The sequence below is a fragment of the Chiloscyllium plagiosum genome, chromosome 39 (genome assembly GCF_004010195.1).
Source record: "Chiloscyllium plagiosum isolate BGI_BamShark_2017 chromosome 39, ASM401019v2, whole genome shotgun sequence".
Taxonomy (NCBI): Eukaryota; Metazoa; Chordata; class Chondrichthyes; order Orectolobiformes; family Hemiscylliidae; genus Chiloscyllium; species Chiloscyllium plagiosum.
In genome coordinates, this window is record NC_057748.1 from 2,479,107 (window position 1) to 2,505,359 (window position 26,253).

The 26,253-nt window shown below is 42.2% G+C and overlaps 1 protein-coding gene across 9 annotated transcripts in view; it reads left to right on the forward strand.

Annotated features, from left to right (window-relative positions):
• The window catches only part of tnrc6ba (trinucleotide repeat containing adaptor 6Ba), a 214,964-nt gene that overhangs the window by 149,149 nt on the left and 39,562 nt on the right, over positions 1-26,253 (forward strand). For all 9 annotated transcript variants that reach the window (XM_043679483.1, XM_043679480.1, XM_043679489.1 and 6 more), the window contains 4 exons: positions 3,443-3,464; positions 12,946-13,284; positions 16,502-18,892; positions 25,748-25,932. In XM_043679483.1, coding sequence (XP_043535418.1) covers positions 3,443-3,464; positions 12,946-13,284; positions 16,502-18,892; positions 25,748-25,932 — 2,937 coding nt within the window. The remainder of the gene's footprint in view (positions 1-3,442; positions 3,465-12,945; positions 13,285-16,501; positions 18,893-25,747; positions 25,933-26,253) is intronic.

A 26,253-nucleotide genomic window follows, 5' to 3' on the forward strand; every position in this document is an offset into this window, starting at 1 on the left:
TTTTGGCCAAATTTAAGCACAATTTATATATACTTTTTTTCCAGTTTTGATTTTTGAAGATTCCATTCAAAAATGCATTGATATAATTTATTGTGTAGTTTGAACCCCTAATGCCAAGATGTAGTACATAATGACTTAGCTGGTCTTCCGTTCTGCAACAAAAAAAAGACATGAAATGAGCTGAACAAAGACATTCACTCACTCTGTATATCATAATCGGGGTCATTGGTTTACTGTGCCTATACAAATAAACTTATTTTTATTACATAGTGTTTTTAGGTTTTTTATTTACTGTTTTTTGGAAGCTCATTTCTCACTTTCTGATGCAAGATCAAGGCTGCAATGTCTGCTTCCTCGTTCTGGATAGTTCAAGGAGGGGTGCTGTGGGTCTTCCTGACTGGAAGTATTGTACGTTAATTATATTGTGCATATGTTGTTTCAGAGCTTCAGTATGGGCTAGCCTTACATGTAAGTAGCATTTTCTAATGCTGGAACTGAATCCATGTTAGTTATTTGCTCCAAAATGTGACAAGTCCCACATGTAGTTGAGTAGGTCAGTGCCCCTTTGGTGAAGATAAATTCCTTACTTGGATGGATTGTTCCTGCTTCCCAGTCCTAAAAGGACAGTCAGTCCATCAAATTTCTCTTTTGCATTTTTCTGCAAGTTTAACGTGTGTAATCTGACATCCGCCTAATCCCTATACTCGACGTTCTTCTCAATTATCTAACTTTCTAATGATGTTGAGAAGCAACTTTAGTGGAAATGATTTCATATTATTTCTCTAAGCATTTTGTTAATAACTTAAATTTGTACCCTTTCCAACCAGTTAGTATTCTTCTCATTTTAGATTCACTCCATAACCACCGCATCTTCAATCAATTTTTTTCAAATGGAGCCCTTTCCATATCTGGTGACATTCTAATGAATCTTCTCTTCACTTTTCCATTTGTTTGTGTCCTACTCATAGTAGTCTGCTTATCCATTTTTGTGAAACGTGAAGCAGCGAGAATTTGTGAATACAATTTTATCTTTGCTAACCTACCTGCTACACAGACATCTGAAATATTAAATATCTGATTTCCGTATAAATTCTGAAAACAAACTACGTTGGATTAATTTTTTAACCAGTAAACAGTAGTTGACCTTGACACCAGAGATTTAACTGTAGTGATGTATCATGGTTAGATTATTAGCCAAGATGTACTTGTATAAAAACATTCTGACATATTAAATTTTACTAAAAGAGATTCAGGATGAGACTCAGTTGAAGAAAAACTGAATGGGAGAGCAGGTTGTTTGCTGGACTGATCTGTGAAGAATCTATGCACTTGGTGCAAGTGAATGGCGCAAGAAGAGTTTTTACTGTTCCATTATGAAGTGTCTACATTTAACTTGAATGTTTTGACACCAAATCTGTAATGATTGGCAACAGCTGAACTGTGGTTAGCTGACTTTGTTTCTTCCAGATTAAAAATGAGAGCGCAAGATCCTAATAAAGCTGCCTTCAACTTCATCCATTCTAAACTCATACACTTCTGTATTTGGAACATAGTGGCCTTTACAATAACTAGACATATTGGAGATCTTAATTAGTACCACTAACACTTTACCTTCTGCAGTTCTATTTACACAAGTTGTGGGTTTGCTTTAAAAAAAATCAGGGTTCTGCAAAAGTGAAGTACATTTAAGTAACCCTTGCTGTACCTATGCACTTGAGCCCAGTGACAACCTTTTGGGGTTAGCTCTACAAGTTTTTCGTTATCAGTGTATGTTTGGTAATGAGTCCCTTGCTTCTTTAGTGAACTCTGCATTGGGTGAAGACGGTTTTGCGTTGATGTTGTCTTGAAGCTTAACAATTTGGCAAGTGATTGAATAGGAGAAAGTGAGGTCTGCAGATGCTGGAGATCAAAGTTGAAACTTTATTGCTGGAACAGCACAGCAGGTCAGGCAGCATCCAGGGAACAGGAGATTCGACCTTTCGGGCACAGGCCCTTCTTCAGGAATGAGCCAAAGTGATTGAATAACCAGGAACTCTGATTCTGTAGTTCATTACCCAGGAATATCTTGGAGAAAATGAGGCCTGCAAATACTGAAGATCAGAGTTGAAGAGTGTGGTGCTGGCTGAGAGATAAATGGAGTGGAGGTAGCTGGGAATACGATAGGTAGCTGAAGGTGGGGGTGGAGTGGATAGATAGGAAGGAAGATGGGTAGGTAGGACAGTTCAAGAGGGCAGTGCCAAGCCTTGGGCAACTGTCTGTGCGGAGTTTGCACGTTCTCCTCGTGTCTGCGTGGGTTTCCTCTGGGTGCTCTGGTTTCCTCCCACAGTCCAAAGATGTGCAGGTCAGATGAATTGGCCATGCTAAATTGCCAATAATGTTAAGTGCATTAGTCGGAGGGAAGTGGGTCTGGGTGGGTTACTCTTCGGAGGGTCGGTGTGGACTGGTTGGGCCGAAGAGCCTGTTTCCATACTGTAGGGAATCTAATCTAATTAAGGTTGGATCTGGGATAAGGTGAGGGGAGGGGAAATGTGGAAACTGGTGAAATCCATATTGATCCCATGGTGGTTGGAGGGTCCCAAGGAGGAAAGAGAGGTGTTCTTCCTCCAGACATTGGGTGGCTAGAGTTGGGTGGTTGAGGAGGCCCAGGACTTGCATGTCCTTGGCGGAGTGGAAGGGGGAGTTAAAATGCTGGTCCACAGGGTGGTGGGGTTGTTCAGTGTGTGTCCCAGAAATGTTCTCGGAAATGTTCTGCAAGTTGGCCTCCTGTCTCCCCAAAATAGAGGAGACCACATCGAGAGCAATGGACACAGTAAATGACTTGTGTTGAAGTACAGGTAAATCTTTGTCAGATGTGGAACGATCCTTTGCGGCCTTGGATGGCGGTGTGGGTGCGGGTTTTGCACTTGCAGTGGCAAGGGAAGGTGCCAGGAGTGGAGGATGGGTTGGTGGGCAGTGTGGACCTAACAAGGAACATCTATCCTGTCTTATCTCTAACTTCTCAGACGTATGACAATTTTGACAGCCATATGCCACCTTTCTAATTTTGAATTTTCAATTTGGTCTCATTCTCCTTGAACCTGTTGAAGGCTAACGCAGAAAATTTATGCTTTTAGAATGTAGGCAGAATAAATGCAATAAGTACAATGTCTTCAATAGCAGAGCACCAGGACTAACTAATTTTCATTCCCACCAGTTTGCAAATTAGCTGAATTCTGGATTGTTAATTTTTGAGGGTTATTAGTGGTGGCTGAAGACTTCTTCAATGATTCATAGTTCTCTTTCTCTCCCTTTCCACTCCCAGCTCTAGCCTGCTGAAATAGTAAAAATAATATTGCTGAGCCAGTGTGGAATTGATGATTTTGAGGCAGACTTGAATAGGATCTTGCTGCTGATGTAGATTTGTCACTTGGAACCGATACCAAACTGTTTTTTTCTTTTTCAGGTTACAGAACAAAAAACCAAAGGTAAGGGACCACCTTGTCTTTTTCCACCAAGTTCAAACAATTTATTTTTGTTTGTATTGATGTGTATGTACATGTATATAAATAAAAATTCAAAAAATATATCTGTAAATAAGCACACCATGCATTGGTGTGAATAAAAAATAACGTAACCAAACTGAGTCCTTAAGCATATATAGGAACTGTCATGTTTAAATCTCTCTAGAACCTCCCTCTCTTTCCTGCTGGTTTCTGTCCTGTTTCCCAGGTGCGTATAATGAGTGATTGTAAGACTGTATGCAGCTAAACCAAATGATCAGAGGAATTGTCTACTAAACCTCAGGAAACCATAGGGTTGTTTCCTATGTTATCTGAACCAATCTATTTGGATTCCTGTAGTGTAAACACTTTTTAAAATAAAGGAATGAAAGTTTAAAGGAATGTTCTCTGGGGACTGAGAGGAGGGAATTTTGCTTCCAGCAAGGAATTATTGCCAAATTTCTGGCATGTCACATGGCCATCAGAGGGAACCATCGCAGCACCCTTTTTTTTTTTTGAAACCAGCATGGAAATGCACCCCAGTGTAATGTAGTGTCCTAGGTTGTGTATAATTTTTTAAAACCTCCGCTCCTGCCTGTTGACTACAGTGAGACCCATATTTTTGGCTTTGGTGCAATTGAGGAGTCAGGGCCTCAATTGGTGAGTAATATTTGGCAGGAATGCACTGTTTTTGAAAAACACTGCAAGATTGCTGTGGTTCTGTTTGCCGAGCTGGAAGTTTTTGTTGCAAACGTTTCGTCCCCTGTCTAGGTGACATCCTCAGTGCTTGGGAGCCTCCTGTGAAGCGCTTCTGTGGTGTTTCCTCCGGCATTTATAGTGGCCTGTCCCTGCTGCTTCCGGTTGTCAGTTTCAGCTGTCCACTGTAGTGGCCGGTATATTGGGTCCAGGTCGATGTGTTTGTTTGTGGAGTTTGTGGATGAGTGCCATGCTTCTAGGAATTCCCTGGCTGTTCTTTGTTTGGCTTGCCCTTTAATGGTAGTGTTGTCCCAGTCAAATTCATGTTGTCACTATAAATGCCGGAGGAAACACCACAGAAGTGCTTCACAGGAGGCTCCCAAGCACTGAGGATGTCACCCAGACAGGGGACGAAACGTTTGCAACAAAACTTCCAGCTCGGCGAACAGAACCACAGCAACGAGCACCCGAGCTACAAATCTCCTCACAAACTTTGAACTGCAAGATTCTTTTGAAAAGAGGAGGCCCCCCCCAGCCAAACATCTCCCGCGCTCTCTTGAAGGAACTCTTTATTGAGATACTGTCAGACTTCCAATGTCTCAGCTGCACACTATTCTTGTGTGACTTACATAAGCTGCATTGCTCTGTTTTGATCCTAGAAATAGGCTTCTGTATATCCTGTCCTTTTTAATATGCGCATTTGTACAAAAAATATTGAAAGGCTGTCATGAGCCAAAACAACTTTACTGTGAGGAAAGAAACCATGCTTGCCACTTGTCTCAGTTATTTCATCCACCTTTTCTTGGAGTTGGCCTTGTGTCTGATTAATTGTTGGTCTGGACTTTTAGAACGTTCCTTAGGATGCTGGAGAGGTATTTCCTATATTTATTCCTGACTTGGGTGCACATTCTTTCATCTCATTGCCATCAAAAAAAGAAATAGCAAGTTTTTAAAAATATGCAAGGTTGCATTTCTTTTATGTTGGAATTGAGGATCTTTTCTTAGTCTTTTCATAAATAACCAAGAGGTAAAAGTAGACTTGTATTGCCAGGTTGAGAGTTTAAAAAGACTTATTTTAAATCCTATAAAACCAAGTATGTGCAATTATTAGGTGTCCAGAATATGAGTATAAATGACATGTAAGATTTCAAATAGACAATTTTTGTTTGCAGTCATTCAACAATATGGCTAGTATTACAGTCAACCACTGTCCCACATCAGTGAATGAAGTACAGCAGCGCAGTGTTATTTTACACTTGGAACGGTGTCAAAGTTCAGTCTGCCCTCATTATAACAAACCCTATTGTTACAAGCTGTTCCCTTGGTCTTAGCTGAAAATCTGTCATAGTCAGCACCAAACATTTTGGATCTTGAGATGATAAAGTATCTGGCTCTTAATGGGTAGGCTTGACTGTGCTGTGGTTTGCAGTGAGAATTGTTAGCAACCCTCAATACCACAGTGACATCTCATATAAGTAAATGTAATTGGTTTACTAAGAGTAAATTAAAATCTCATGCTGGAAATCTGAAGTAATATCAGAAACCAGAATAGATCAGTCATTATCTGAGAGACAAACAGTAGCTGTGCTGATGAACCTTCTAGCTAGGGCTTTTTGCGGGCAGTGATTCTGAGGGACCTTGCATCACTTTGACCTATCTGTTTTTTCTCTTGGGAGCTTTGACTTATGGTGCATTTCTCCTCTTAACTGTGATTCCAGCTATCGTGCAGAAGTGTATGAGTAAAACAGAATTCTCCCATTTTCCTTGTATGACTTTTAGTACTGTGAAGCCTACAAACTACATTAACAACTATATATACTGCGCTTGCTGCCTGAGAATCTATTAGAGACAGCTGAGGATTTTAGCTTTATTTTCTCAACTCTTTACCCATTGCTTACTCCACTTCTCAAGTTGAAGCTGAGACATTACCGCAGCCCCCCACCCCCCAGTTTTATTACCTGTCCCTGGTTGCCATTGAGAGGTGTTGGTGAGCTGCCTTTTCGAGCAGCTGCAGTCAATTGACGTAGGGAACTTTTGTGGAATTAAGTGACAGTGATGCCCTTGAATGACAAAGGATGATGGTTAGATTCTATCTTGTTGAAGTTAATCATTGCCTGGCACTTGTCAGTACAATTCTAGATGTTGATCTGCAGTGGTCGGTATGTTGGGTCCAGGTCGATGTGCTTATTGATTTGAATCTGTGGATGAGTGCCATGCCTCTGGGAATTCCCTGGCTGTTCTCTGTTTAATATACCGACCACCGCAACGGACAGTTGGAACTGACAACCGGAAGCGGCAGATTCAAACCACTACAAATGGCGGAGGAAAGATCACAGAAGCGCTTCACAGGAGGTTCCCAAGCACTGAGGATGTCACCTAGGCAGAGCACGAAACGTCTGCAACACAAATTCCCAGCTTGGCGAACAGAACCACAACAACGAGCACCCAAGCTACAAATCTTCTCTCAAACTTTGAATCTGATCTTAGTGTTTGGACAGGACTGCTTATGAGAAGTGAATGTTGCTGAATATTATGCAGTTATTAGTGAAAATCCTCACTTCGGACCTTATGATAGTAGGTTATTGAAGCCATGTGATAGCTGATTGAAGTCGGTTAGAACTAGGACACTACCATGAGGAACACCAGTACAAATGTCTTGGAGCTGAAAAGACTGACCCACCCACAATTGCAACAGATTTTTCTTTTTGGCCAATGGACAATTTCCCTTTTGGTTCCTATCAACTGCTAGGACTCCTTGATGCTGCACTGAGTCAAACGTGGTCTTGATGTGAAGGGCAATCGTTCTCATTTGCTTCTAGAATTCAGCTTTTTTTGGTCCATTGTTGAACGAAGGCCATAAGGAGTTGGGGAACTGACCGGCCCTGTCTAAACTCAAACTGCGTGTCAGTGAGCAGTTTATTGCTGAGAAAGCACTGTTTAGTAGCACTGTTGATGATGCACAGTCCACCTGTTTACTGATGGTCAAAAGTAGACTGATGGGGCACTAATTGGGCGGCACGGTGGCACAGTGGTTAGCACTGCTGCCTCACAGCGCCAGAGACCCGGGTTCAATTCCCGCCTCAGGCGACTCTGTGTGGAGTTTGCACGTTCTCCCCGTGTCTGTGTGGGTTTCCTCCGGGTGCTCCGGTTTTCTCCCACAGTCCAAAAATGTGCAGGTTAGGTGAATTGGCCAAGTTAAATTACCCGTAATGTTAGGTGAAGGGGTAAATGTAGGGGAATGGGTCTTGGTGGGTTTCGCTTTGGCGGGTCGGTGTGGACTTGTTGGGCCGAAGGGCCTGTTTCCACACTGTAAGTAATCTAATCTAATCTAATTGACTGACTAGGTTGCATTTGTCCTATGGTTTGTGTACAGGACATAAGTGGGCAATTTTGCACAATGTTGTTTGATACCAGTGTTGTAACTGTACTGGAACAGATCAGCTTGGGGCATGTCAAGTTTTGGAACACTACTTCAATGTTGTTGCTAGGGCCTAGAGCCTTTGCAGTGTGTTACGTTGCCTCCAACTGTTTTTACTATCATGTGAAGTGTATTAAATTGGCCAAGATTGGTATTTGTGATACAGGGAATCTCTGGAGGAGGCTGAGATGGATTCTCAACATGATACTTCTTGCTCTGGATTGTTGCAAATTTTTGTACTAGTATACTGGTTTCCCCTATCATTTGAGCTTTTGTGGACCCGATTCCATAGTTGTTTAATTTTCCACCATCAGTCGCAATTGAGTGTGACAGGACTGCAGAGCTTCGATCTAATCCATTGATGCGGAATTCTATGACCTTGTCCATATAACTTGTTGCTTGTGTTTTCTTGTGTGCAAGTTAGTCCATTTTGTGCCTTCTCCTCATTTTTAGGTATGCATGGTGCTGCTCCTGACATGTACTCCTGCACTTTTCTTTGAACCAGGGTTGATTATCTACCTCAGTAAAACAAAGGATTATGGATGTTGGAGATCTGAAACAAAAACCAAATTTGCTGGCGAAACTCCGATGTGGCAGCATCAGTGGAGATAAAGCGATGGAGAGTGGCTCAGTGGTTAGCAGTGCTGCCTCACAGCGCCAGGGACCTGGGTTCAATTCCCACCCTGGGCAACTGTGTGGAGTTTGCACATTCTCCCCGTGTCTGCGTGGGTTTCCTCCGGGTGCTCCGGTTTCCTCCCACAGTCACAAAGATGTGTAGGTTAGGTGAATTGGCCATGCTAAATTGCCCATAGTGTTAGGGATAAATGTAGGGGAATGTGTCTGAGTGGGTTGCACTTCGAAGGGTCGCTGTGGACTTGTTGGACCGAAGGGCCTGTTTCCATACTGTAGGGAATCTAATCTAATCTAGTTAATGTTTTGAGTCTGATGACACTGTCAGAACTGATAACTGCTAGAAAAAGTGGTATTTATGCTGAAGGTGATGCTGGGGGTTGGGGAGCAGATAAGTGGAGATGCAGCCCAATGAGAGAGAGATCAGAGTAAGTAAGCAAGTGGATTATTGGTAGTAGGTCAAGACAGAAGAGAAACTGAATAAGTAGTAATGAGAGGAGAGAATGGTTTGGCTGTGCTAAAAGCAACCCATTGTCAAGACAGGACTGGGTGTAGGGTTAGGTTAAAAAGTGGAAGGACAGAATCAAGGTCCCTAAGCCCCTCGGTCTCAACATAGAGTTCAGTGATTTTAGAGCCTAATTCCATCCCTCGACATTTTTTTTTAAAGCTACCTCTACACTTGGTCCTGTCATGACACGGATTGCTTTCAGCACAGCTGAACCATTCTCTCTCATGCTCAGTTCTCATTAACACTTATTCAGCTTTTCTTCTGTCTTGGCTGGTTACCAATAATCCTCTTGACTGCTACCCCTTTTGTATTTCTCTCCCTGCACTCTGTTACCAGCAATGCACTCACTTGCTGCTTTCTCTCTCCTCTCCTGCACACGGATACACTACACCACCCCCCCCCCCCCCCCCCCCCCCCACCCCCGACCCCCCCCCCCCCCCCCCCCCCCCCAAAAAAAAAAATTGACATGCGTGCGGACTTGCTGCCTGACCTGTTGAGTTTGGCCAGTAGTTTGTTTTTGATTCCCTACCTTGATAGTGGGTGATATGATGTGCCAATAGGTTTGCAGATGCAGTTGTTGGAGTACAGTTGTGTTGCAGGTGATGGCCCACAGTGCCTCATGGATATCCAGACTTGTGTTGGTGGATCTGTTTGAAGTCAATCTCACTTAGTGCAGTGATTATGCCTCATTACATGATGCAAAGTATTCTCCATGTGAAGACTGGACTTTATCTCCAGAAGGGCTGTGAATGGTCATTTTTGCTCTACTGTAGCGGATCGATAAATCTATGGCAGGTAGGTTGGTGAGGAGAGTCAAATATGTTTTCCCTCACCATCTGCTGCAGATTCAGTCTAACAGCAGTGTTTTTCATGACTCGACCAATTTGTCAATAATGGGCACTGCTGGGCCAGTGTTGGTGATGGACATTGAAATCTCCCATCCAGAGTACATTCTGCCCCCTTAACACACACTGTGTCTCCTCCAAGTGGTGTTCAGTGTGGAGGAGTACTGATTTTATCAGCTGAGGGGCAGGGGGATGGTACTTGCTAATAAGCAGGTGGGTTCTTTGCCCATGTGTGACATGATACTATGAAGTCTGGAGCAACATTTTCCCTAACTTAATTTCTCCTGTGTGGGCCTCCAAGTCCATGCAAAGTGGCAATTTTCACATGTGGAAGTTAGTACACCAGCTTGTCAATCCGTGTGAGTTAGACCACAGAATAGCCATGCAACATATAGGGAAGTTGATCCAGAGTTAGTGTCAAAGACTTCTGGGGCAATTCCCTTTGACTGTATACCAATTTGCTGTCACTTCTATTGCGTCTGTCCTCTTGTCTGGTACATGGTCTATAATATATCATTCTGTAAGTGTAACTGTCAGGCTATTGCTTGACTACCCCATGAGATTTTGCCATCAAATGTTGGTAAGGATGATTTTGAAGGGTTTGCAGTTGTCCAATCATATGTCTAAGAATCATAGAGGTCCATAGTAGAGAAAAAGGCCCTTCAGTTCATTGTGTCTGTGCTGGTCAAATCAGTCACCTTAATCTTCTAAACAATTTTTCCAGCACTTGGCCCATAACCTTGTTTTCCTTGGCATCGCAAGTGTACGTCTGAGTACTAAAATAGAGAGTTTCTGCCTCCGCACCCCTTACAGGCCATGAGTTCTAGATTCCCACCACCCTGTAAAAGAAAACTCTTTCCCCACATACCCTCTAAACCTCCTGCCTCTTAGCTTAAATCCATACCTCCGGTTATTGATCTCTCCACCAAGGGGATCTTTGTTGATGTCAGATGATCTAATTTTCTTGAGACTTTTTGCAGTTCTTACCAACCGGGGCTATTCTAGAGGGCAGTAAAGAGTTATTCACATTGCTGGGGTCTTGAATCATATGGAGGCCAGAAGAACAGCAACTTTGCTTCCTAAAGGATATTAAGTGAACCATTTTTTTTTTGGAAATTGACATGGTTTCATACTGATCATGACATCTTCAATTCAACAATAATCTAGAATTAAAGTTCCACACTCTGCTGTAGTTGGATTTGAACCCAGATCCTTAGAACGTTACCCAAGTTTCTAGAATGCTGCCATACTTCCAATTCACTTTGAATTGGCTAAATAATGACATGTCTTTTGAAATATGGGGCTGCTGTTGCAAGAGAAAGGCCAGAGTTATTGGACAAAGAAGTTTCTGTAATGCTGTTTTACAAGTTAGGGTTGATTCCGAGTGGTGTTAATTAAAGGCATGGGCGCAGCTCATTCACTGTTATTGAATTAAAAAAGAGGATGTTTAGAAAGATTAAAAGGAAGCCATAATTGGAAATTTGAGAGAGAAGGAAAATTGTCGATGTAGTGTCAATCAGCAATGGAATAGAAGAGAGAGAGGGGTTTGTTCCTCTTTGAAATGCTGTTTTCTGTGAATTTCTAGACCCATTTGAGGTATTCTCAGCATTTGCTGATTTATGTCCAATCACCACCTTTTTGCTGTCAAGCTCTGCAACATCTGAGTTTATGCTCTGGTATTATCACAGTTTTGGATTTCAACCCACATTCTGAAATCTCAGGAAAAGAAAATCAATCAACCATAAAATGGTTTGGCCTCTTTGAGTGTTATTGATAACCATGCTTGCACTTTTAGACTCAGATTGGTGATCTCATTTTTCATGGTTCTGGCTGCTAATCCATAAATTGTTTGCCCAAATGGATTACTTTAACATCTTGTTAGGCAGCATTTAGCAGAATGCAGCCACTGGAACTCTTTTCTCCTCCGCTCTTAAAACTGTTACATTATTGTAAGTATTTTACACCATTCTCTTTCTAAATGAATTAGACTTGTATTCAAACGTGTTCTCCACATCACACTCCATACTGTTCAAAGTGGTAAAAGAATTCTAAAGAAACCCAGCCAGAATAACACAATGTGGAAATTTGAAATTGCAAATATTGGAAATACTCTGTTAATCTTGCCGATGAGTTTCACTGGTTTGTCTACTCAAACACTTAGTGTCTTGGCTAGACTAATAGTCTGGATGAAGTTTTAATTTGTGAATTTACATAGCTTTGTACGATGTACCAAACTTAAAAATACCATTTACAAAGTTTAGTGGAGTCCAGCTAAGAGGTATAGTACAAGACAGAGCACTTCCAAAGCACATGAACTATTTCTGAAGTGTCGTGACTTGCAGAACTTCAGCTAGTTTGCATCTAGAAAAGACCCACATAGTCAAAATGAGATAAATGACTGTTGTGGATGAAATACAAATTTTTTTTAATGATCCATGATGTATGTCATTTGGTTGTCACGTTAGCTAAACGATCGACCATAATTCTGCTCTTTCAGTAGTACTATAGAGTATTTCATATTGACGACACTTTAATTTAGTGTTGTACCAGAAATGCTGTGTTTCTGGCAGTGCAGAACTCCCTCAGCAATCTGAAGTATTGGTCTAGATTGTGTTCAAATCCTGAAGTGAGGTATCCATGATGTGAAGGTGCCGGTGTTGGACTAGGCAATTCACCTGATGAAGAAGTAGCACTCTGAAAGCTTGTGATTTCAAATAAACCTGTTGGAGTATAACTGGGTGTCATGTGACTTTTGACCCTGAAGTGAGATATAAAAACTGAATCCTCTAAAACATAAGTGTTACCAACAGAACCAAATTTATGCCAAACAAAAGCTGTAAATTCTGGAAACTTTTAGGTTAATCTACATCTGTGAAGAAAGTGCACCAGAACTGGAAAAGGTTAGAGATGTTACAGGTTTTAAGCAATTACAGGCGTGGGGTTCAAGGGAGAAGACAGGAGGGCACGTCCTTTGAATGGAAGGCAGCTGAATTAAAGCACAAGGGATGAAACTGGAACAAGTGAAGAAACAGAAGATTTGTCTTGTATGTAGCTGCCTTTAGATTACCCTTTTGTTTCCTCCTGACTTTCTTTAGCAATTTCAAATTCTGTAATACTTTGAGGTTTTATTTAACTCATTGTCGTATTGCTACATTGCCCTTTGTCAATTGCCACCTTCATGAGTAAAATTTAAATTCAATAAGCCAACTTGTCTGTACATTTCATCGTATTTGATAAAACGTGAAGGAGTTTTACTGTTGTGCATAATACAAATAAAATAAAATAAATCATCTCTCTCTTTCTCGCCCCCTTTTTTTATATACCTGGAATTTTTTCCTAATTACTAACTTATCTATTTTATTTCCCTAGTGCCCGAAGCGACGAAGCCAAGCCTAAGCCAGCCTCCAACTGCCACCCCAGTTGGCAGCGTTCCAACACCAGCCGCCAACGGTGGTAACAATGCCAAAAGGGCGGTGGCCACCAACGGCCAGCCACAGAACGCCGCCCGCTATCTGCCCCGTGAGGTGCCTCCTCGATTTCGCCAGCACGAGCACAAAGTGTTACTAAAACGTGGTCAGCCCCCTCCACCTTCTTGTGGGCTTCTTGGAGGTGGGGCGGGGCCTCCTGGGTTGCCAGGATCAAACCCTGGCGCTGCACAACCATTGACGCAATCCAACTGTCCACTGCAGCACGGCAGTACACCAGTGGGTAAGTAGAGTTCTCTTTAAAGGTTTTGTGGAGAAATCTAAAACAAAAACCCACGCTAATGGAAAAGATGAGTTTAGATTTGTTATTTGCTAGTTTTACATTTGCAAAATGACCACTATTGTCTTGTAAGACACTGTGTGCAGCCTCTCTTCTTTTTGAATTCTATGAGGTGGCTCATGTTGTTTTGCGAGTATGATCGTAGGATGGGAGGGGGCAATTTAAATACTGAATTAAAAGAACAATACAAAAGTTCAGTTTCCTCATCTGATGGGATTGCAACTTCTGCAGCAGGGGGTGGAAAGTCTAGGTCATATTTACACACCTTGTGACATTGCAAGAAACAATGTATACACTTGTCTTGCAGATTTATTCTCTCCAGAAGGTAAGGAGGTGCCCTCCCTTGTAGATGGATAAAGAACTGGCTGAGCAACAGGCGACCTTAGTAGCGGAAGCGAGTTTCTCAAAGTGGAGACCTGTGAACAGTGGTATTCCGCAGGGATCCGTGTAGGGATCACTGTTGTTTGTGATGTCCATAAATTATTTGGAGGAAGGTATAGGTAGTCTGATTAGCAAGTTTGTAGATGACACTAAGATTGGTGGATTAGCAGATAGTGAAGGGGACTGTCGGAGAATACAGCAGAATATACATAGATTGGAGAGTTGGGCAGAGAAATGGCAGATGGAGTTCTGTCCGGGCAAATGCGAGGTGATACATTTTGGAAAATACAATTCAAGAGCGAACTATACAGTGAAAGGAAAAGTTTGGGGGGAAATTGATGTACAGAGATATCTGGGTGTTCAGGTCCATTGTTCCCTGAAGGTGGCAATGCAGGTCACTAGAGTGGTCAAGAAGGCATATGGCATGCTTTCCTTCATCAGACGGGGTATTGAGTACAAGAATGGGCTGGTCATGTCACAGTTGTATAAGACTTTGGTTTGGCCACATTTGGAATACTGCGTACAGTTCTGGTCACCACATTACCAAAAGGATGCGGATGCTTTGGAGAGGGTTCAGAAGATGTTGCCTGGTATAGAAGGCACTAAATATGAAGACCGGTTGAGTAGATTAGGATTATTTTCATTAAAAGGATGGAGGTTGAGGGGGGGACCTGATGGGAATCTACAAAATCATGAGCGGTATAGACAGGGTGGATAGCAAGAAGCTTTTTCCCCAGAGTGGGGGAACTCAATTACTATGGGTCATGAGTTCAAGTGAGAAGAAAAGGTTTAGGGGAGATTTGCATGGAAAACTCTTTCAGCAGAGGGTGGTGGGTGCCTGGAACACGTTGCCAGCGGAAGTGGTAGAGGCAGGCACGATAGCATCATTTTAAGATGTGTCGAGACAGATACATGAATGGGCAGGGAGCAGAGGGATACAGATCCTTATAAAATAGGCAACAGGTTTCGTGCAAGCAAGCTAGACCCTATCTTTAGCTAATGTTCATTCTCCAGCAAAGGCGACTGAATAGTAGCAAAGAACCTTTAGTTAGATAGTAATTATGAGTGGGAAAGTTAAATTTTTTTTTGCTTTTGTGTACATTTTGAGATCATTTGTAGCAGCACCCACCTTGCTACAACTGCTGGCCTTGTCTATGAGCAGAGTGCTATGGCCTAGCTAGTGGCCATTTAGTCTCCATGACTCTCCGCAGCTGCAGACCATGTTCTTTTCCTTATTCACTCATTGGGGTAATTTGCACTTTTTCGAACTAGTGAGTTTTTTTGGAAAACTGAAATATTTCATATCACTGCTTTTTGAATTTTTAAATTATCTTGATGTAGTTGTTGCTGTTTGCTCATCGCTAATTACCCTGGAATGGAGTTGTTCACTAGGCCATTTCAGAGGGCAGTTAAGAATCAGATCCAGGCCAGGTCGAGAAGGAACAAGTATATTTCCCTATAGGACATTAGCGAACCACAGGGGTTTTTACAACATTGATTGTTTCATGGTCACCATTACCAAGATTAGCTTTCAATTTCCAAATTGGTTAATTGACATTAGCCTAGGTCACAGCAAGTGGAATTTAGTGAGTTAGTATAATAGCGATATTAATGCTCTGATACCATTTTCTCTTTAAACACCTGGAGAAAATTGTATATTTTACTATTGCCCATCATCTTTACATTACCAATGGGTAAAATATTAGATGTTGTTTGAATGTCAGTGAGAAATGAGTTTGAAAATCCCTCCCAAATAGCCTCAAGCCCCTCAGCCTTTCCTTGTAAGACCCTCACTTCATACCAGGCAACATCCTAGTAAATTTCCTCTGAACCCTTTCCAAAGCTTCCGCAACTTTTCGAAAATATGGTGACCAGAACTGGATGCAATACTCCAAATGTGGCCGCACCAGATTTTTGTCCATCTGCAGCATGACTGCATGGTTCCAAAATTCAATCCCTCTATCAATAAAAGCCTACACACTGTATACAGCTTTAACCCTCTCAACATGGGTGGCAACTTTCATAGGTCAGTGTACCTGGATACAGATCTCTCTGCTCATCTACACTACCAGGGATCTTACCATTAGCCCAGTAGTCTGCACTCCTGTTGCTCCTTCCAAAGTGAATCACCTCACCCTTTTCCGCATTAAACTGCAATTGCCACCTCTCAGCCCAGCTCTGCAGCTTATCGATATCCCTCTGTAACCTACAACATCCTTCGTCACAATCCACACCTCTACAGACCATAGTGTCATCCGCAAATTTACTAACTCATCCTTCTATGCCCTCATCCAGGTCATTTGTATAAATAATAAATAACAGTGGACCCCAAATATAGTTCCTTGTGGTACCCCACTAATAAATTAACTCGAAGCATATAAGATAATCACAGGGTTAGATAGGGTGGACAGTGAGAGCCTTTTTCCTCGGGTAGTGATGGCTGGAATGAGGGGACATAACTTTAAATTGAGGGGTGATATAGGACAGATATCCGAGGTCGTTTCTTCACTCAGAGTAGTCGGGATATGGAACGCACTGCCTGCAACAGTAGTAGACTCGCCAACTTTTAGGGCATTTAAATGGTCATTGGATAAACATATGGACGAAAATGGAATAGTGTAGGCTAGATGGGCTTCACAGATTGGTTCCACAGGTCGGTGCAAAATCGTGGGCCAAAGGGCCTGTACTACCTTGTTATGTTCTATATTCAAATATAAACTTGAAATTTTAAAATTTCCCCTTAAGTGGATCTCTAATCATCATTTGATTCTTTTTACAGACGCTAACCCTGGGGGTGCTGGTTCAAATTATGCAAATTCTGCTTGGGGTTCTGGATCGTCCAGCACTGACCTCAATCACGGCTGGGATAAGTTAATCGTAGACGGGTCTGATATGGAGGCTTGGCCTTGCATCACAGGCAGGGACTCTGAGTCAGCTTCGGAACACGTAGACAACGAAGGTGCCTCAAACTTTGGCTCCGAGAAGAGCCTGCCACCAGGAAGTGGCGCTGCCAGGAGCTGCAAAGGAGCTGCAAACCAGTTCGCTGCTGGGAGCGGAAAGAATGAATGTAAATTGGGGGCCTGGAACATGGGCCTCGTGCCTAAACCCAGTCATGCATCTTCCATCTCTTCGGAGAGCAAAGACGGACTTAACAATTGGAAAAACTTGAGCAACCCTGATGGAGCTGGCCTTGGGTTGACTTTGAACCCAAATATCAACCCATCAGCCTGGCCAGTGTTGGGTCAGGAGGGCAATTCTGGAAAAGGGACTTTGGAGACTGATGTTTCAAGCTCCAGTGCACAACTCAGTGCAGTAGGTCAAAGCCCTAGGGATCAGGATGGTACTTCTGCAAGCGCCTGGGCAAATAAGTCAAAAACGGAAAATGCGGGTGTTACATGGAATGCTTCTGTTGGAGAACAGCCTCAAGCTCTTAACACTGATGGACCAAATAATGGCGACACTAACTCTTTGAATGCAAACTCACAGAGCACCGGGAACCCTTTGCAAAATAAGGGAGTGTCTGATACAACAGGAAATGGGACCTGGAACATGCCCATGGGAATGGGTTTGGGAAACCCCTTGGTATTGAATCAGTCTGTGAGCACTGAAGCCTCATCCGAAGGCAGTATTAGAGGAACTATGGAGGGACGGGGAACTGGGGGATCTTGGAATACAGTTTGGGGATCTTCTGGAACTGATTCAATATCTGGACAAAATGGTACAGGAGCTGATGGCAATAGTGGACGCAACAGTGATGATACAGCAAAGGCTGGCTCTGGTTTGAAACAGTTACTGGTGAATAGATCAAGAACTGAATCATGGGATAGTAATAGTGGATCTTGGGACTCTGAGGCGCAAGACCCCAACAAAGCAAAAAATTGGGGCAAAGGGAACAGAACAGCATCAGGTGGTGCTCAGGGCTTGTGGGGGCAACAGCCAGGGACTGATAATCGCTCAGAAGGGGAGTGGAGTGGCACTCCTAATGAACAGAATTGTGGCACAGGCGGTTGGGACAATCATAGGGTAAATCCCCTCCCAGAAAACCAAGGAGAGAACTCCCAAAATTCCAACTGGGTGAAGGCCTCTAGTTCCACTGGGAGTGATTCTGGTAGTCGAAATAACAACAAAAGGGGGGGCTCAGAAAACCACCCAGGAGGACGGCGCTTAAACAAGACTGATCCCCTTGACCAGGAGGAGGTAATACAGTCTGTGATAAGTAGGTCTGATCTGGATCCTAGAGTGTTGTCAAATACTGGGTGGGGCCAAACTCAAATTAAACAGAACACAGTCTGGGATGTGCAGGAGTCACCAAGGAATGAGAGGCGTACTGACAGAGGAACAGAAGGGTGGGAGAGCACCACCACTCAGAGCACTAACTCAGGGGGCTGGGGTGAAGCATCCAGTCAGAGCAGTCACTGCAACTCTGGGTGGGGAGATGCTCCACAGTCTTCAAACATGGAGTCTGATAGTCCAAGTGGATGGGTGGACCCAAAAAATAGTCAAGGTTGGGGAGGTGGAACACCAGAAGAGAAAGCACCATCATGGAATGATGCGCCTAGGATCAAGGAACCTGGTTGGGGTGCAAGACAGCAACCAACTCAAGGTTGGTCCCCCAACAATGGTTGGGGTGACGGAAGTGGACAACCAGCTGAACAACCAAAAGCAGGTGGATGGGACAGTTCAAACTCCAGGTGGGGCGATAGTGGACGTGGTGAAGTAGGATCTTGGGGTGGTGGTAACTCTAATTCAAACCAGAGAAGTGGGTGGGAGGATCCAACACGACACCAGGGATGGGGTGAGCCATCAAAAACAGCTGCCAGTAATTGGAATAAACAACAAGATGTCTCTGGCTCTTGGGGCACAAACTCTGCAGGGAATCGGCAATCAGGACCTGGCTGGAGCTCAGCCTCTGTGCCACCTGCACCCATCCCAGTTGTGCCAAAGGAAGAAGAACCTACTGGATGGGAAGAACCTTCACCACAGTCCATCTCCCGAAAAATGGAGATCGATGATGGCACCTCAGCCTGGGGTGATCCCAACAGCTACAACTATAAGAATGTGAATCTGTGGGACAAGAACTCCCAAAGTGAGAGCTCTGGAAGTGGACCGGCGCCACGGGAGCAGAATGCAGCCAATGTGGTTACAGGGCGAGGTTCCACATCAAGTTCTGGTAAGATGCTCTATTATTTGTCCATTGTACAGTTATAGGAGTATGGACAGATGTAAAAAATGTTACTTTGTATCATCAGATTACTAAGTTGTACAGCCTGTGTTTATTTAGATTAAATGATTTGACAAAGGATTGGAAGCTTGATCAGAAATTCCATGTCAGATTTTAATTACTCTCTTTGGAAAGTTCATGCATGTGTAGACTATAGAGAGGAAGCAGGATCAGCATTAGCTGGAGTGCACATTGTGGGTGAATAACCTGCTCGTACTTGCTATCAGATTTGCAAGTAGTGTGATTATGTAGATGTGGTACAGAAGAATTGCCTGCAACTGTAGGACCAGTCCAGAGAAGAGAGGAAACATAAGCCATCTTTTAAATTTTACCACTTTTTGCTTCATAAATTACATTTTGAAATACTTTCTCATGATGACTGTGGAATGGGAAGATACTGCGGTACTAAACTTAACTTCCCATTCAAAACCACCATTATCCAGAGGATTGGGAAGCTTACAAGGACCAACAGAGGGCAACAAATAAAAATAGGGAGAAGATTAAATGAGGGTAAGTTAGCCAGCAATATAAAGGAAGGCTGTAAGAGATAAGGGCAGAAAAGAGGCAAAAGTGGACATTGGGCTGTTGAAAAATGAAGACGTAGTAGTGGGGAACAAGGAACTGATTACTTCGTATCAATCTTCATGGTGGAAGACATGAGTAATATCCCAAAAATTCAAGGGAGTGAGGGGGCAGAGCTGAGAATACTGGTCATCACCAAGGAGAAAGTACTAGAAAAATTGGCCTGAAGATGGATAAATCGCCTGGACCAGATGGACTACACCCCAGAGTTTGAAGTGAGATAGCTGAAGAGAGTGGAAGCGTTAGTGGTGATCTTTCAGGAATAACTAGAATCGGGGAGGGTCCCAGAGGACTGGAAAATCACTAATGTGACACGCCTGTTTAAAAAGGGAGTAAGGCAGAAGATGAAAAATTACAGACTGATCAGCCTAACCTCTGTCATGAGTAAGATCCTGGAATTCATTGTGAAGAATGAGACTTCTGAATACTTGGAAGTATATGGTAAAATAGGGCAAAGTCAGCATGATTTCATCAAGGGAGGTCATGCCTGATGAGTCTGCTAGAATCCTTTGAAGTAATGAACAGGTTAGACTAAGGAGAACCAGTGGATGTTATCTACCTGGACTTAAAGACGGCGTTTTGACAAGGTACTGCACAGGAGGCTACTGAGTAAAATAAGAGCCCATGGTGTTAGAGGCAAGGTGCTAGCATGGATAGTCTGGCAGAAAGTAGAGAGTGGGGATAAAAGTGTCCTTCTCAGGATGGCAGCCAGTGACAAGTGGTGTTCTGTAAGGCTCAGTATTAGGATCGCAACTTTTCACTTTATACGTTAATGATCTGGATGAGGGAACTGAGGGCATTCTGGCTAAGTTTGCGGATGATACAAAGATAGGTAGAGGAGCAGGTAGCATTGAGGCTGCAGAACAATTTGGACAGGTAAGGAGGGTGGGCAAAGAAGTGGCAGATGGAGTACAATGTGGTAAAATGTGAGATCATACACTTTGGTAGGAAGAACAGAGGCATGGACTATTTTCTAAATGGGGAGAAAATTCAGAAGTCTGAAGTGTAAAGAGACTTGGGAGTTCTAGTCCAGGATTCTCTGAAGGAAAACTTGTAGGTTAAATCAGTAGTTAGAAAGGCAAATTCAATGGTGGCATCTATATTGAGAGGACTCAAATATAAAAGCAGGGATTTACTTCTATGGGTCTATAAGGCTCTGGTCAGACTACATTTGGAATATTGTGTTCAGGTTTGGACCCCATATCTCAGGAAGGATGTACTGGCCTTGGAGCATGTTCAGGGGAGGTTCACGAGAACGGTCCCAGAAATGAAAAGCTTAACATATGAGGAACGCTGGAGTACTCTGCTTTTAAACTCAATGGAGCTTTAGAAGGATGAGGGCAGACCTAATTGAAACATACAGAATAATAAATGGCCTGGCAGAAGTAGGTGTTGGGAAGGTGTTTCCATTGGTAGGAGAGACTAGGACCCTAGAGGGTAAGGGAAGAGCTTTTAGAATAGAGATGAGGAGAAATGTCTTCAGCCAGAGAGTGGTGAATCTATGGAATTCATTGCCACAGAAAGGTTTGGAGGCCAGGTCATTGAGTATATTTTAAGACCGAGATTCTTGAGTATCAAGGGTTACAGGGAGAAAGTGGGAGAATGGGGTTGAGAAACTTGCCAACCATGATTGAATAGCAGAGCAGATTTGACGGGCTAAATGGCCTAATTTCTGCTTGTTTCTCATGGTCTTATCTATTTGGGCTTCAGTGTGATGGATCTTGAGGTCCTTTGCACTATGAGTCATTTATATCCAGGAACGCCCCCAGGTGCCAAAGTAGTTAGTGTGAAAGCAATGCTATTTGAACCAGGCAAATTCTCTGTTTGAACCATGCCTTGTTCTGAGTTGATGATTTTTTCCCAGTGCAGTAGCTGCTGAATGTGATTTGGCTGTGTGTCCTTGGACCACTGAAGAGAAAATTTGTCACTATAATCCGTGACCTCCACTTGGGAATGCCTTGAGCAGGAATTGTATTTCAGAAAACTAGCCGCTTATTATCTGGTGTGAAGGATAGCCAGTTTGGTCTGTGCCTCCCAAAAACCTTTAAGAGAAGAACATTAATTTGGTGTTATGGGTCCTCTGTTCAAGCATTTGTTGTTGCCAGTGAAGAAATAATGCAGGAAAGCAAATAGAAATGCTGAAGATTCCAGAGGTATCAACCCAGGTCAATTACTTTTTGTCAAATTTCCCCTAATTTGGAGCCTTCATCTAACTAACTAATTTAGGTACCCAGTGACATCGTACATATCCCCACGGATAATGGTGTAAGATTTCAGAAAGTTGATTGGCTTTACAAGCTCTCACTTTCATCTGATTAATTACATGACCCAGCTAATCATTCCTGCACTTTATCAACTCAGACCATTCAATCTGTTGCCTCTGTCTTTTTCTTCTCCAGTTGCCATCTTAAAATAATCTTCCATCTTTTCATAAAGAGGCCATCTAATTAGACTATCTACTTCTTTGACAGCTGTTACACATATCTACTGGTGATAGGGCTGCTGTCCTAATTTTGACAGTCAAAATTTGTCGTATGGGAATCAGAGAAAACGCATGTCCCCTGTGAGTAATGCACTCTTCCATATTCAGTCCCTTTTTGAATTGAGTTGCTGCCCCACAAGATGTTGGCAGCAGGCGCAGACTGATGGCAGGAAGTCCAAGTTGCTGTCCAAACTCAGACAGAGGTATCTTTGTGTTCTACAGACTTCACTCCTTTTGCTAGGAGAGGAATCTCTGGATTCTTTACGGAGGTTGCGGCTTTACATTATTTATAACAACTAGCAGTCTTCAGTCAAAATTCATACCTTCCATAAATAGTTTTTAATTAAAGTTTTTAATTTCATTCAAGCTAGTTTTATTTGACAATTTGCTCAGTTTGAGCAAAGCTCTATCAAACTATTTCTGATGTCTTCGGTTTATGAAAACTTTGTAATCTTTAGTAACACAGCTTGCTGTCTTAGTTGTAGTCATCTGATATTCTTTATGTTGCTTATAACTTTTGAGGTTCAAAGCCACCAAAATAAAGGGTGGTGGATTTGTTTATTAAGATCCTGTCATTTAACATGTTTGTCTGCTGTACCAATGCTGACCATTGCAAAACTGAACCTTTCCGTTGTCTTTATTGGTGCACGCGGCCATGGGTATTGGGTTCCTGAATATTGGCATTCTGCAGCAATCCGAGCTCAGTTAAAATGAGAGTTGCAAATAAGCTTCTGCCATGCATGATCTTCCCATTGCTTCCTCTCTAGTAGTCTCTCCTCCTCTCCAGATGCCACATAGTCTTGAATGTAGCATTATAGACACTCACCATCCCTGTTGTTCTCATTGATTCTCCCTCAGCTTGAGGATACTGTCTCTGCAGGGTTGAGAGAATCAGCCACCTGATTACTGTCCAGTTCGTCAAAGTTTTTTTCAGACATCTTCTGAATAAAAGTGCTTACCATCATATATATGGTAGCTTGTGCAAGCGTCTGTTCCTCAGTTAATGAGCCTGAATTTATCAATTGGGCATTGCAGTGAAGACACCACTTGCTTCTGCCTGATCTTCGTACACTTTTCCAGCGGATTCATCAAGCCAATGAACTAGAGTAAGGAGCTGGACAAATTCTGAAAACTTTTTTCATTCTTAAAAATGGTATCATCAAATAAATGAAGCTGAAGGTCAAAACTCTTAAAATTCAGTCCAGTAATCATGAACAAAATGATATATTTTTAAAAAAGATCACTGTTTCCTAATGACATCTGCAATAGCTGTCCAACTTGAAAAGTTAAATCATTCGCGAGTGAAATGTGATTGGTGAGAATAAATAACTCAATTGTCATCAGCTTCAAAGTTCATGAAGTTTCATAGTTTAGCATAGAGCTGAACTTTAAGATCCGATAATGCCGGTTGAATTGTCTCTGCCTGAGGTAGTTGGCCATGATTTGGAGACGACGGCATTGGACTTGGGTGTACAAAGTTAAAAGTCACGCAATACCAGGTTATAGTCCAACAGGTTTATTTGGAAGCACTAGCTTTCAGAGCACTGCTCCTTCAGGTGATTGTGTGAAGAAGCAGCACTCTGAAAGCTAGTGTTTACAAATCTGTGCATTTCTGCTATTGTGTTGGACTATAATTTGGTGTTGTGTGATGTTTAACTTTGAGGGAGTTGGTGGCTTTCTTCCTAATTTCTTGAGGTCAAATCTGCAGCACCAACTAAACCTTAGATTTTCACATGCATCACAATATTGCCAATGCTGGAAATTAGAAATGTGAACATAAACTGATGGAAATTTAGACAGTATCTAGAGAGAGAAGCAAAATTACTCTTTTAGTTCAATGACCTTCTGTCAGAACCTTGAAAACATTTCAGATCATAATTTTAGATACTTAGAGGCAGTTAAGATGAAGGGAAAGAGAAAAGTAACAGGTGGTCCAATAGGTTCGAGGACTACTAGAATGATTAAATTATGTATGATAATATGACAACTGAAGGAAATATACATAGGAATGACAACAATAGTGAGACACAAATCTTGTTTGCTTGCTTTCACACCTTTTCAGATAAGGGATGCTGATAACTTTTTATCATGTTGGCTGATTGGAGTTACTGAGAGATATAAGAATATGGAGTTAAGTTTGCATCTGTGCATTTCTGCTAACTAATGCAGAACACTTCACTCAAAGGCAGTGTGTATGCATGTTAATACATTTTTGGCCAATTTCAGTTATACTTCCCACCCAGCATCCTTGACATGGTTGTCAATTCACGTAAAATATTCACAAATATTTGGTGCTGGAGGATTTTTCTCCTCACTCTGTTTCATGCTTGGTGCAAGTGTGGTGGCATGAGAGAGCAAGAGAAAACCTGCAGTCGCATCAGAATGGGCAAAAACCCCTCAAATGCCAAAAGATTTTAAGCTGACTAGAGGACAAATACCAAGGAACACCTGTGAGCAATTGAAAACCTTTTCATTGAGCTAATGATTTGCCAATCTTAAACTGTCTTTAAGTTGGTTCTTGAAGATTCCGAACACTGCTGTTTCTGGAGCAGTGACTCTTCATTTTAAAGATACTAGATCAGGGTTGCATTGGACTTGGTTTGTTATTCTGTAACATTGAATTGTCTTATCAAAGCAGCGCCATGTTAGCTGATCACTAAGTAAACCATTTTACATAGACTGCCCGGAACCATTAAATTATTTCGAGTCCATTGGAGAGGATGCAAAGTTAGATTTCAAGACAAATTATAGTTTTGTGTTGTACATTTCTTCCTTTTGGTAGAGTTTGGATAGGGTATTTGTCACATGGTAGCAGGATTTTCCATGAAAAAGTGATGATGTTTTGTTCCTCATGGAGTGCACTAGTTATCTATTGGATGTAAAATACCATTTATCATCTGACTGTGACATTGGAAGATTAGAGCCAAGTCATATTTACCTCATGTGCATGATGCACTCATTTAAAGTAGCAGAAACCATTTATGTAAAATAGTCAAAGAAACTCTGTTTTTCAAATTCAGCAATACCTAGTCAAATTTTATCACTTGCAATAAAGGTAATTTTGATCAATTAAAATATTTTCAAAGCACGACTTTCAAACTGGAGATTTCTAGAATCCCTCTGCTTTCAGAAAGCAAGAGGTTACCTTCTTATCCATTTATATTGATATACATAAATGGATTCCTGAAGAAGGACTTATGCCCGAAACTTCGATTCTCCTGCTCCTTGGATGCTGCCTGACCTGCTGTGCTTTTCCAGCAACACCATTTTTCAGCTCCGATCTCTAGCATCTGCAGTCCTCACTTTCTTCTATCCATTTATATTGTCTTGATCATTTTTCAGTGGGTTTCAGACTCGAACTGTCAGCTCATTTTGAATGAGTAACCTAATTATGTCACTGAGGCTAGGAATTTCTGATAACCTTGAAAATAAAAGTACTAAATTTAAAGTACTGACTTAATATTTTAAAAGCATGTTTTCCTGGTTGACTTTTTTAAAAGAAGATTTTAAGTAGTTCATCGTGCAGCAGAACAAGTTGTTTTCTCTCGTTTTTTCCTTTCTTCCTCCTCATTTTTTTTGTCATCAGCTGAACTCAGCTCAGACCATTAGCCACCCAACTCTGCACCTGTTATTCATCACTTAAAATGGCTAACTGACCAGAGTTGTATTTCTATAGTAGATTTTGAGAGGCTTTTATTCCACTTGATTTGGGCAAATCCATGCTGAAATAATCTTTTCAGGTTCAAAAGCTATGCAAGATGGATGGGGTGGTGGTGATCGACCTACTGTGGCAAGTACCCGCCCCCCAAGCTGGGAAGAAGAAGAAGATGGTTCAATTGGCCTGTGGAATAGTGCTGGAACTCAGGAGAGTAGTTCACCCTACAACTCAACTAACTGGACCTCGAGTGGAAAGAAAATTCATAAGGTAGGCATGGCAAAATTTTCGTAAACTTAAGATGATAGTGAGTTACCTTTCTCCAGCTTCTAGGAAACTTGTTCAAGTCCAATGTCTAGATGAAGGCTGAGCTGACTACTTGTCATTTTCTGACATGGCAATTTGTTGTGTGGCTATTTCTGCAGTTTCAGGTATGGTATAGCTTAACAGGTGTAAACTTGCCAAATGTCTGTTTGATAGGATCTGAATTTTTACCTAGCAAAAATAGTCATGTTGACAAAAAAATACTGGAGCAATTTTGGAGGCGCACCAGCTCAGTCTCTATCTGCAAGAGAAAGGTTGGTTAGCATT